The sequence below is a fragment of the Microtus pennsylvanicus genome, chromosome 3 (assembly GCF_037038515.1).
Source record: "Microtus pennsylvanicus isolate mMicPen1 chromosome 3, mMicPen1.hap1, whole genome shotgun sequence".
Lineage (NCBI taxonomy): Eukaryota > Metazoa > Chordata > Mammalia > Rodentia > Cricetidae > Microtus > Microtus pennsylvanicus.
Genome location: NC_134581.1, coordinates 98,468,376 through 98,481,413, shown reverse-complemented (window position 1 = coordinate 98,481,413; position 13,038 = coordinate 98,468,376). Strand labels below are relative to the sequence as shown.

The window sequence follows — 13,038 nt, the reverse complement described above, 5'->3', positions numbered from 1 at the left end:
ACTGCTCAACCAGGTGGTGGCACATGCCTTTAATCCCAGCGCCCCAAAGCTAGCCTGGTCTAAACATGGAGTTCCAGGAGATCCAGGACTACACAAGAAATCTCAACTCAAAAAACAAAAACAAAAAAAGAGGAAGAAGAAATAAATGCTTAATGGGGGGGGGGGCTAGAGAGCTAGCTAGTTCACTTGCATTGCAGAGGCCCTGGATTCAGTTCCCAACACCTACATGGTGACTTATAACCATGTGTAACTCCAACTCTAGGGGATCTCTGACTTCCATGGGTACCAAACACATTCATAGTACACAAACATACATATAGGTAAGTATTCATACACATAAAATAGATAAGTCTTTCTTTAAAAAAATGAAAAAAGATTTTGAAAGAAAGAAAAGGAATGTTCGACTCTACTTTCAAATCTACATGAGACATACATGAGAAGAACCTCCCCTCCAAGGGCTGGGGACATGCATGGTTTAGTAGGGAAAGTGCTTGATTACAGGAAGCATGAGCACTAGATTGTGGGTTCCTAGCACCTTCATTAATGCTGGGTGAACAAGATGGTCTGCCTTAGTTCTACTTCATGGCAGCCAGAGAGCTAGGATCCCCAGATCACACTGGCTGCCTGGACTAGCCATATTAGTGAGCTCTGAATTCAAAGTTAAAGATTCTGCCTTGTTGAGTGAAGAGTAATTGAAGAATGCCTGGTCCTCCTTATGCACGGGGACACACACATTTAAACGTGCACACATGAGACCTTTTCTAAAGCAGTCATCGAACAAGAAAACGATAGCTTAATGCGACTGTTCCCTAGGAGTTTTTAGCCAGAGTTTCACTGTCTGCCTCTGGTTTGTCTGAAACTCGGCACGTAGACTAGGCTAGCCTGGAACACACAGATCCTCTTGCCTCTTCCTCTGGATTGTCAGGATTATTTGCTGGCGCCATCGTACCTGGCTGTAGCTATTTGCTAAAAAGATAAGAACGAAGCAGCAGCGTACACAGTGAGTGGATGCACACTGCCACACCGAGAGCATTGGGATTCATGAGTCAATGGCAGTGAATTTAAATCATTTGAAATTTCTATTTTTTTAATTCTGTGTTTTATTTTTATTTATTTTTTTGTAGCGGAGATAGTCTTGAACATGAACTACTCTTTTTTGTTTGTTTGTTTTTATTTTAAAGTTTTTGGGGTTTTTTGGAGATAGGCTCTCACTGTGTAGCTCAAGCAGTCCTGTAACTTAGTGTGTAAACCAGGCTGACATCAAACTCACAGAGATCCATCAGCCTCAGGCTCCTGAGAGGCAGGATTAAATGTGTGTGCCACTATGCCTGACTTTAAATTTTTTTTTCTTCTTTAAATTCTGAGATGAGATCTCATTCTATTGCCCAGGCTGGTTTCAATCCTAAAATTATTTTCCTTCCTGAATGCTGGAGGTGTAGGTGAGTATAGCCACATCATGCAGTTTAAATCACTCTAAATGAAAAATAAGGGGCCATTAAGATGACTCCTGGTAAAAGAATTGCCAGTTCTAACCACATGAGTTTGATTCCCTTGATTTCGTATACTTGGTGGCGCCTTCATATGCCACCCATATACCACTGGCTTTTAATTGTTAGAAAAAGAGGGACCAGAGATCAGCTCAGCAATCAAAAACACATACTGTTCTTGTCAAATACAGAATTACACAACTGCCTGTAACTTAAGCTCCAGAATATTCAATACCACCTTGTGGCCTTGTCAGGCACCTGGACTCATAAGCACAGACCCCTGCAACTTATATACACATAATTAAAAATCAAATCTTTAAAAAAAGAAAAAGAATTTATTGAGCCAGGAATGAACTGGATGCATGTAATGCCAACACTCAGGAGGCAGGATTGCAACAAGTTCAAGGCCAACATGGTCTATGTAGCTAGTTTCAGACCGGCCATGGCTACAATAGTGAGACCCTGTCTTTAAAAAAAAAAAAAAGAAAGAAAAGAAAAAGTAGAAGAAGAAGAAAAGTGAAGGATCAGTGAGATGACTGGTAATGGTCCTTGATGTTAATCCTGGTAACCTGAATTTGGTCCCCAAATTTTGAAGGAGTGAGCTGTCTCTGACTTCCACATATATGTGATGGCTCGTGTGTATCCTTCATACAAATAAACGGTCCCTTCAAACCTTAGAATGTAAAATGAAGAAAAAGAATTCATGAACCAGTTTTGAAATGGGAGACTTAGGCAGGAGGATGACAAGTTGAGGCCGGCTAGAGCTACATACTGACACCCTGTCTCAAGAAGATAAAGATGGATGTAAGCAGAAGCAGCAAGGTAAGTTCAGGTTGGGTTTCAAAAGCACACAGGTACAAAGTGCTGGTTCTGTGAACAGCTGCTCCTAAGCACCAGTACCTCCTGTCGTGGTGAGTGGCAGACCTTCACTAGCCTGTGTCATGTCAGAGGCAATCATCTGGTCCTTAGGTTGTGATCAGCTGCTAGTTTTACTGTGATTCCCACCTCTGTGTTTCTCGCAGTTTAGTCCATAAGTCACAGACAGAGGCAGCTAATTGAAGCTAATGGAAGTATATTATCACAGAAAGGAGTGTGTATCTTCACACAGCTTATGTCCCCTCCAGGAATGCCAAGCAAGATGTGGATGATGAGTACGGTGTGTCCCAAGCCCTTGCTCGTGGTCTGCAGTCCTACTATGCTGTGGCCCATGCTGTCACAGAGAGAGTGGACAAGCAGTCAGCCCTCATGGTCAACGGTGTCCTCAAACAGTATCAGGTAAGGCAGGAGGCAGCAGGGATGACGGGTGGCTATACTTAGGCAATACTCACTTTTCCTGAAGAACCATAATTTTTGTATTCTCAGAAACAGGATTTGTCCCACTGTGTCCCAGGCTGGCTTGGAACTCATGCTGTAAACCACTCTGGCTTCAAACTCAACAGAGATCCATCTGCTTCTGCCTAATGAAAGATGTATAGCACTAAACCCAGATGGTTTCCTGGTCTAAAGCAGCTATGGTCAGAAAGGTTAGCTGCCAGAAGGTATTAAAACTTGAGTACGCCACAGGTGTTCCAGGCAGAGGAGCATTATATGCACAAAGGACTTAGCCTTTCAATGCGGGATGGGCCTCTGTAGATGCTCTGCGTCACACCTCAAGACCCATAATCACCTGGACCTCTGAGCAGGACTTTGTTCTGGGAGCAGAGGAATGACCCTTATTGTGGGAGGGTTTTCTTTAAAGGCGAGAAGACCAGCCTGGCTGGGAAATTCTTTCCATATCTGAGAGTAGTCTCATCTCTGAGATGCTAGAAGGGAGCCATACTCACTCCATTCAAAGATTTTATCTTCCTGTTTTTGTTTGGTTATGGCCTCTGTTCTTGCCCACTTTCTCTAGGAGAACTCTTAGACTCTATGTCTATGCAGCTTCCAGAGGCAAATCAGCATTCATTGGAACGCCACAGGCCAGTGTAATTAATTAATAGCATTGCAAGTTGCCCCAGTCCTGCATAATATGTAAAAAAAAAAAAATCCAAACTTTTTTCCTTATATTCAGTTGGAAAGCTCCCATACTTTGAAAAATCCTCTATTAAAAAAAAAAAGCCTATGCAGGGCCTTAGTGCACACCCTTAGTCCCATCCAGCACTCAGAAGGCAGAGGTTTGCTCTTTGAGTTTGTGACCAGGCTTTTCTATAGCTCTAGTTCTAATATGGCAAAGCTACACTCTCTCAAAACACACACACACAAAGAAATATCTGCGAGCCGGGTGGTGCTGGCACACACCTTTAATCCCAGCACTCGGGAGGCAGAGGCAGGCGCGGATCTCTGTGAGTTCAAGGCCAGCCTCATCTACAAGAGCTAGTTCCAGGACAGACTCCAAAGCTACAGAAAAACCCTGTCTCGAAAAACCAAAAATGAAATCTTTAATCCCAGCACTTGGGAGACTGAGGCAGGTAGGTCTTTGTAAATGTAAGGCTAGCCTTATCTACATAGTGGGCTTCAGACCAGCCAGAGATACACAGTGGGATCCTGTCTTAAATTTTAAAACAAAAATAAAGAAGAAAAAATTAAAGCATCTGGGAGGAGGCTGCAAGATTGTTTGGTACGTGATGATGCCTGTTGCCAAACCTGGTGGCCTCAGTACAATCCCTTACACTCATGGTAGAAGGCATAATTTCTTCAAGTTGTTCTTTGACTGACACACAAGTGCACACATGTGTAATACATCCATGTAATAAATTTTTGTGTGTGGTGCTAGGGCTGGAACCCATGGACTTGTGTGAGTAGGCAAGCAGTGTATCCCTTGATCACCTCTTCAACTTTCGTATTGTTACTAACATTACAATAACATTTAGGTAGTCATTGGTCATTTGATGTTTTCATCTCACATTCCCCTGAAGCACTAATGGTTCTGGCACTGAAGTATCCCATGGAGTGGCAGGCTTTTCTGTGTGGTCCATTGTTCTGTGCCAGGCAGTGCTGCTGGCTGTTGAGAGCTAGCCATTCGCTCTTAGTCCACTGTACATATGTGCAAGCCCCACCACACTCCTGAGAATGAGAAGGTTTTAGGTAGTGGGCTAGAGGCATGGCTGAGTCAATAAAGCACTTGCTGCTTAAAAATGAGGATTAGGCCAGTGGTCGTGGTGCACGCCTTTAATCTCAGCTCTCAGGAGGCTGAGGCAGGTGGATCTCTGTGAGTTCAAGGCCAACCTGGTCTACAGAGAGAAACCCTGTCTTGAAGAACTAAAAGAAAAGATGATGGTGACATCATCTCCAGGGCAAGCTGGCTTGCCAGTCTTGCCAAATCATAAAGTTCTGGGTTCAGTGAGAGATCCTATCTTAGTAAATATTGAGGAAGCAGCAAGTGACAGAGAACACTGATAAACAGTGTCTGGCTTCCATGCACATACTGTGCATTCATACATGATCTATATATCACACACATTCAAAGCAGAAGTTTTAGGTCACCTTTGCCCACACTAAAGAGCCCTTGAAGTCTCCTTGCCCACTCTTGAGCACGTCTTACTTCTGAGCTTCTCTTTCCTAATCCTGTCCTAAAGAAAGTATTTAGAGGTGAAGAGATGACTCAATTGGTGAAGAGCAGTTGTTGCTCTTGTAAAGGACCTCAGTTTGATTCCCAGCACCCACACGGTGGCTCAAATCTACGTCCAGTTTCAGGGGATCTAATACCCTCTTCTGTCCTTCACAAGCACCAGGCACACATAATGCTACATACATACATACATACATACAGGCAAATACTCATACACATAAAATAATGACATACGTCTAAACAATTAGAATTCATTTATTAATAGATTAATTTCTGGGGTGGCATCTCATTTGTGTGGTCTTTGTGACTTGTACCGTAGCATGCCTTGGCCAGGGCCTGAATGTAATTGTGCAGCTACCAGCCTCATCTTCAGATACGTGTAAAGGAGATCTGGGATTCAGGCGTGCTTTATGGACAATTGAAGGAGAGGGTTTAGTTAGTGGTTTGCATGAATATAATACACGATGCAAAAGAGATTCAGTCTATAACAAAGGCAAGAAAGCAACTGAGTTGAATCATGCTGATAGGAGAGCCTGTGACAGACACAACATGTTCTAGCTAGCGGTGATAGAGTAGTAAGACATGGGTGAGGCAGCAGTGGTATAAAGGTGTTTTCTGCTAGAAGCACAGCATGAAACAGTCTTATTCTTTTGATAGCCCTTATATTATTGTCAGGTGGCAGTAAATGCTGAGATGACTTCCACTTAAAAAATAAATAGCTGGGCAGTGATGGTGCATGCCTTTAATCCCAACTCTCAGGAGGTAGAGGAGGTGAATCTCTGAGAGTTCGACACTAGCTTGGTCTACAGAGTGAGTTCAAGGACACCCAGGGCTGTTATACAGTGAAACCCTATCTCAAAAAAAAAACAAAAAAAAAAAAACAAAAATAAATAAGTAAAACAAAAAAAAAATCATAACCATCTTTAGCATAGTCCCCTGCACTTTCACAATAAGTATGGCTGGGTGAGCACATCAGGAAAATTGGGCAGTCCACGGGAGAGTGCCTTGAAGAGGAGCTACAGGTGGCATATTTGTTGTGTGAACATGGTCCTCACATTTCTGCCCTTACAGATCAAGGGCTTAGAGTGGCTGGTGTCCCTGTATAACAACAACCTGAATGGCATCCTGGCTGATGAGATGGGGCTGGGAAAGACCATCCAAACCATCGCGCTCATCACATACCTCATGGAGCACAAGCGCATCAACGGGCCCTTCCTCATCATTGTGCCTCTCTCGTATGTATGACCTTGACTCTGGTCGCAGTCTGGGTGCAGCAGGGGTTTCTTTTTCCTGCAGGATAGAAGTGGATTGTCCAGAGTGTGGCATGGGGTTGGTCTGGAGCTTCTCTGTGGCCTTCTTGCAGCTGTCTTCACATCGTGGCCACCTTCTGTCTGTCTTTACATGGTTGTCTCTTAGGTCCAGACTAGGACAAGACCCTGTTTCAGTCACGTCTGAGTTCTGAGTATGAGGGCTGCAGTACATCTGTTTGGGAGACACATCAGCCCATTGCTGTCTGCCTCTAACTGAGGGCAGGTGTGGGGAGCCCACCCATACCCCATGGGTCAGCTCTTAGATTTCTTTAGTGCCTCCTTGCTCCTCTTGGGGGAATGGTAGGGCTACTTTTGACTCTTAAGCAAAAGCTTTTGTACTCTCTTATACGTATTGTGCCCTGTGTAGGGTCCAGTGTCCTCTTACAATACATCTCAGCTTGGCATATACAACAAGGTGCCCATACGTACGTTCTGCCCTTCTGCAGTCTCCCACTCACCATTTCTTGGTCTCAGTGTGCTGGAAATCTGATGGCTTAAAGCAGTTCATCTGCCTCAACCCTCCCTTGGGCTAGATCTCATTGGCCCAGCCTGTGTTACACTCTGACCCTGAATCAGTCCCTGGCCTAGGCAGATAGTCTTGATTCTGTTGTCTTTCTGTGACTGGCATCATCCTAGAGTGCAGCCCCTGAGCACCACCACCATATGATGTGGGACTCCCTGTGTGTGCTGCGAATATGTTTTTATTACCATTGGTTAATGAATAAAGCTATTTGGGCCAATGGCTTAGCAGAGTAAAGCCAGGTGGGAAGTCAGGAGAGAGAGGAGTGGAGAGACAGACAGACAGACAGACAAGCCATGTAGAAGGACATGAAGGAGGACACATTGGAAACTTAGCAACCTTACCAGTAGGCCACAGCCTCGTGGCAATATATAGATTGATAGAAATGGTTTAATGTAAGATGTAAGAGTTAGTTAATAAGAAGCCTAAGCTTCTGGCCAAGCAATGTTGTAATTAATATAGTTTCTATGTGATTATTCAGTCTGAGCATTTGGGAAACGAACAAGTAGTGTATCTCAGTCATGTTCATCCAGAGTCACTAGTCTCAAATCTTAGTTCTTTACAGACTTGTTATTTTTGGGACTTGGACAGAAAGTTTATCTCTTGGTTAGGGTTTATCTGAAGTCTCTGGGGGTTTTCCCACGGGGGATGGCAACCTCGACCCAGCTTCCAGGTATCTTCCAGGCTCTTTCACTGTCATGCTGAGTATTTCCCTGTGTTGTTAGTTAAATGTCTAGTGGTAACCACCAGGCTCGAGCTAATGCCCCATTTCGTCTGATGCTGCAGACATCACAGCAGGCGCAGTATGAGTCCTGCCAACAGTGATTGTTCCAGGGCTGTTCCAGACGTGGTTCCTTCTTCAAGTGCTTATTGTACTTCTCCACTAGGAAGAGCTGCCGCTTTCTCCATTTGCTTAATTCCTTTCGTGAAATTTCATCCTTTTTTTCTGGTGGTGGGTGACTGCAGTCACAGACGCACTGAGAGGCCCTCACACTTACCTCTCAGTTCCCCTTTTTCCTCAGGCTCAGTCACAGTTGAGGGCCACCACTGGCATGGCGCCCCAGAGTGCACTCTAACCTCAGTCACTTCCACCAGTTTTCTCTTAATGTTTGTGACTTGGTCCAGGCTCAGTTATTAGGGCTCCATGCTTCTGGCCTGTCATAGTTCATCCATATTTCCATAATTCGAACTTTGATACATTTTTATTGTCATTTATTATAAGATAGACTCATGTATTGCAGGCTGGCCTTGAGCTCAAGATTCTGCCTCAACTTCCTGAGTGCCTCTGCACTACTTTTTGTTAGAGGTGCTGAGTGTGGAGCCAGGTTTTCAGAATGCTAGGCAAGTGTCCTGTATGCATGCATATTTCATTGGCTTCTGCTTCGTCCTCATTGTGAGTTTGAAATTTTCCATTGCTAGACTATGCCCATAACTGTGGAAGTGAAGTACCCTCAGTTTCTCTCCTGTCTATGTTGCTCACATCATGCCCATTGCAATCCTGACCATGCCATTCAGGCAGGAACACTCCTGAGTGCTTGTGGTTTCTCTACTACTCTGTTGTTTTTATGTTATTCATGGCAGGGTTTCTCTATATGTAACCCTGGCTGTCCTGGAACTCACTCTGTAGACCTGACTGCCTTCAAACCCAGAGACCCTTGGCCTCTGCTTCCCTAGTACTGGAATTAAAGGCATGCCCCACCAAGCCCAGCTCTACTAATTTGTTGTGTTGGATGCTCAGGGCTGTGGATATGGAGCTGTTCAAGGTGGATGTCGCAAGCAGCATTCTGATTTCTTCCCTTTTGCAACTCCATTTATTTTCAGTGAGGACAGGAGTGTTTATTTGATGCTTTGGTCTATACATTAACACTGATTCATCTCTTTTGTTTTTTCAGTTGTTCAGATTTGACTTCTCTTAGTTGACTTTCCTATCTTTTTAGCAGGCCTTGCCTGGTATTAGAATACTTCTTGTTCTTTGTCCTAGTTGATTTCCCCTGGTTTCTCTTTTCATTTCCTGTCCCAATTCTGGGTCAGCTCATTCCCTAAGGAGCCTCAGTATTTGAAATCATACTGTATACTCACTCATGAGACTGAGGCAGGAAAATTATTGCAAGTTTGAGGCCAACCTGGGCTGCATGATATTCCAGACTTGTCTGGGATATAGGATGAGACCCTGTTTCAAGAAAAACAAAAGGGAATAGTGAAACAACTCAGGGATTAATAGTGCTTGATTTTTCTTCCAGAGACCAGAGTACAGTTCCCAACACCTAAATGATACTACCTTAAAATTGCCTATAGCAATAGGTATAGGAGACCACTCTCCTGGCTCTTCCTGACTTGCGAGTCTCTGACAGTTGCAATAAACAGCTGCTTCCCACTTCAGGGCAGCTGCTTTATCTGAGGCTCGCAGCTTGTAATGAAAACCTGTCTTTGTTACTTTACTGTTGCTGTGACCAAGACAGTTTATCAAAGAAAACATTTAGCTTGGCATAGGATTTCCGAGAGTTAGTGGTGGCAGCAGCAGCGTGGTCCCAGCAACACCTGAGAGCTCACATACTAACCCACAAGCATGAGACCGAGAGAGACACTGGAAATAATCTGGGCTTTTGTAATCTCAAAATTCACCTCCAGTGACACACTTTTTTTTAATTATTTAACTTTTATTTTAAGTGCATTGGTGTGAAGGCATCAGATTCCCCTGGAATTGAAGTTACAAACAATTGTGAACTGCCACGTGGGTGCTGGGAATTGAACCTGGGTCCTGGAAGAATAGCCAGTGCTCTTAACTGCTGAGCCATCTCTCCAGCCCCTTAGTGACCTACCTCTTTCAGCCACACCTCCTAGTCCTTCCTAAATAGTTTTGAGCTGCTGAGCCTGAATATTCAAGCACAGCCTGTGGGTCCATTGTCATTCAAATCAGCAGAGCACTGTACTGCCACCTTTCAGGAGCTCCTTGCTGCCTCCTTGGTGGGTGTGTTTCTGGATTGACCTCCAGTCTTGTGGTTCCTGTCCAGGCATGTTCATGCTCTTCCCACCTCCTCCTGGCTAGACACACTTCCTATACCTTGGAGTGTATATCCAGCTGTCCCAACCTGCCTCTGCGCCGCTGTTTACATTTGAGTTCCTTGCCTTTCTTACATTTCTGTATGTGTCCTGATCCCCAGGCTCCTCATGACATGCTGGTTTTTTCCCTCCTATTGCAGGTCTCCATGCCTCTCAAGCCTTCCTTCTCTTTGTGCCTTTCTTTGACTTCCATCATGCTTTGCAATAGCAGAAAGACCATAGTAGCTCAGCCACTAGTATTCCCTAAGGGGCATGCAGTTGGCCCAATGGTTCCCAGTACTACCAGACATCCCAGGTTCCGAAGTGTTTTTAACTTTGCTTGTTTGTTTGTTGGTTGGTTGGTTAGTTGGTTGGGGTCTTGTTGTTTTTGTTGTTAGTTTGTTTGGTGGTGGTTTAATTCCAGCACTCTGCAGTCTCGGTGAGTCCTGAGCAAGTTCCAGGGCTACACAAAAAACCTTGTCTCACAAAACAAACAAATGGCCAACAAACAGTAAATGTGAAAATGCAGGCTAGCCCCTCTAGCCTCTCCTCACTTTTCAAGTTTCGTCTATCTGTCTGTCGTCTGCTTATCTATCTATCTATCTATCTATCTATCTATCTATCTATCTATCTATCTATCATATTTTTTATTTTTTTAAAGTTTTTTAAATATTTATTTATTTATTATGTATACAATATTCTGTCTGTGTGTATGCCTGCAGGCCAGAAGAGGGCACCAGATCTCAATACAGATGGTTGTGAGCCATCATGTGGTTGCTGGGAATTGAACTCAGGACCTTTGGAAGAGCAGGCAATGCTCTTAACCTCTGAGCCATCTCTCCAGCCCCTATCTATCTTTTTTTTTAAAGTTCGGTGTTTTTCACATCATGTATCTTGATCCCATTCATTTCCCCATCCATTTGCAACTATCCTCCCCCCATTCAGCCATTTTCCATTAAAACAAAACTTAAAGGGAGAACAAGTTGAAAATCTCGTCTTGGCTAAGCAGCGGTGGTGCACACCTTTAATCCCAGCACTTGGGGGGCAGAAGCTGGTGGATCTCTGTGAGTTCGAGGCCAGTCTATTCTATGAAGTGAGTTCCAGGACTGCCAAAACTGTTATACAGAGAAACCCTGTCTCAAAAACAACAACAACAACAATAATAATAATCTTGTCATGGAAACAGTGAGTCACACAATAAACCCCTTTGTCCATATATCTTTACTTGCAAGTGTTCATTGCATAGAGTGATTTGTCTGGTTTAAGAGCTCTGATTTCTATTACACTGTTGGTGGCTGGGCCTTCACTAGGACTCTTCACAGATATCTTCTTGTTTCCCTGTGTTGTGGAGATCCTGTAGCTTTGGGTCTGCAGGTCAGGCCCCTTCACATGCTCCAGCAGATCATAGATTGCCTGGATGTTGGAACAGGCCAAGTCATAACCCTGGTCCTGCAAGGCAGCTGCAAGGTTGATCAGCACACCAGTTCGCCCCTGTCCTCACCACCAGGGTGAGCTCTCCAGCATTATCCTGGCTATTTCACCCCTTGTAGCAGTGAGCAAGGGGTGGGGCTAGTTCTGTCTCCGTGCATTCAGGGTCAGCTCTCCCATACCACTGATGTAGTGTCATCAGGGCTAGCTCACCGTGTTACCCAGTCCAGGTACAAGGGCCACTGTCTTGAGCGCTTCAACTGGCTAGGTCTTCTTCCACCTGTCCCAGGTATGGGGGTAGCATCTCTCCTCCACCCATGCCGCCACATGTCAGATGATTGCTGGGGACAGGCTCCCCTGCTCACAACATGTTTGTTTTTTTGAGGCAGGATTTTTCTGTAACCCTGGCTGTCCAGGAACTCACTTTGTAGACCAGACTGCTTCTTTGCCTCCTGAGTGCTAGGTTTAAAGGCATGCAGCACCACTGCCTTTAAGTGTTCTTTTCATTCACACTTGTGTCGTGAGAGCTGTCTGTAGGCTGCTTGCCTTAGGGCTGCAAAGTGACTGCACTGTCCCTTCATCTCACCTACGTTGCTAGAAGGATGGCAGAGTCAGGGCCTCAGTAGCATAGTCGAGCTAAATTAACCCTATGCCAATGAGACCCCAGCATCTTGAACTCTCATTAGATGGAACTTAGGCAGTCGCTGGAAAACATAGGAATGGAGTTTCTGGTAGGAAAATCAAAAATGGGGCACAGGCTCTTTCTTGAACTCCTCAGCCATTTCTCTCTCCTGCTCAACCTCCTAGGATTCTCCAAGAAAGAAGGCTCTCAGGTCTGTCCTGAGGAAAGGTCTTGGTTCTGTCCCCTCCCCTGTGCTTGTGGTCTGCTTATCCTTTGCTCTTGCTTTTCCCCTTCTGGGACAGGATCATCTATAGCTTCTATTTTTGGTCTAAGTTGGTGGCAGGATCATTATGTCTCCTGTATTTCCTTGTGTTAAACCACAGTCCCTGGCTGTAGCAAATTTGTAGTGTCTCACATATTCATTCACCAAGAGACCCTTGCACGCCCACTGGAGACAGGGCTGGCTCCCTAAGACCTACTCCTGGCTCTGCCCTGGGCAAGCTTCCCAACACCATATCTTTGTGTATATCTGTTCTTCCCATGTGGAACCCAGTGTCTTTTCCTCTCTGGCTGCTGCCACCCAACTCTTCCCCAGCCCTGTGCACAAAGCTCCCATGGGACACATTGAGTTTGCTATGATAGTTCTGAATACAAGGCCTGTTGGTTTCACTGTTGGCTCATCTAGTAGAACTTGACTGTCCCTTCTTTTCCCTACAGGACGCTGTCAAACTGGGCATATGAATTTGACAAGTGGGCCCCCTCAGTGGCAAAGGTTTCCTACAAGGTATGTCACAGACTGAAATGGTGTCTTCCAACTTTTTAGGAGACACAGCCATGGGCAGGGATGGTGAAGGAGCGCAAAAAGAAGCCATTATGCACTAGAAGCACAAGGCTCCTGGGCTTGGTGCTTATTTGATACTCACATGGTAATGCAGAATGTATGTTAACTTATTTTGTGACATAGATGCTTTTTTTTTTAAGTCAAAATTAAATATTCCAATTGTGGAGCATGTGAAACATGGTTTCAGCATATATAACAGACATGGATACATTCACTGAAGAATTGTCTTCACCAGAACTCTGGT

The 13,038-nt window shown here is 44.6% G+C and overlaps 1 protein-coding gene across 10 annotated transcripts in view; it reads left to right on the top strand.

Moving 5' to 3' along the window:
- The window catches only part of Smarca4 (SWI/SNF related BAF chromatin remodeling complex subunit ATPase 4), a 101,724-nt gene that overhangs the window by 47,789 nt on the left and 40,897 nt on the right, over positions 1 to 13,038 (top strand). For all 10 annotated transcript variants that reach the window (XM_075966597.1, XM_075966594.1, XM_075966593.1 and 7 more), the window contains exons 15-17: positions 2,612 to 2,762; positions 6,106 to 6,269; positions 12,671 to 12,737. In XM_075966597.1, the coding sequence (XP_075822712.1) occupies positions 2,612 to 2,762; positions 6,106 to 6,269; positions 12,671 to 12,737 (382 nt within the window). The remainder of the gene's footprint in view (positions 1 to 2,611; positions 2,763 to 6,105; positions 6,270 to 12,670; positions 12,738 to 13,038) is intronic.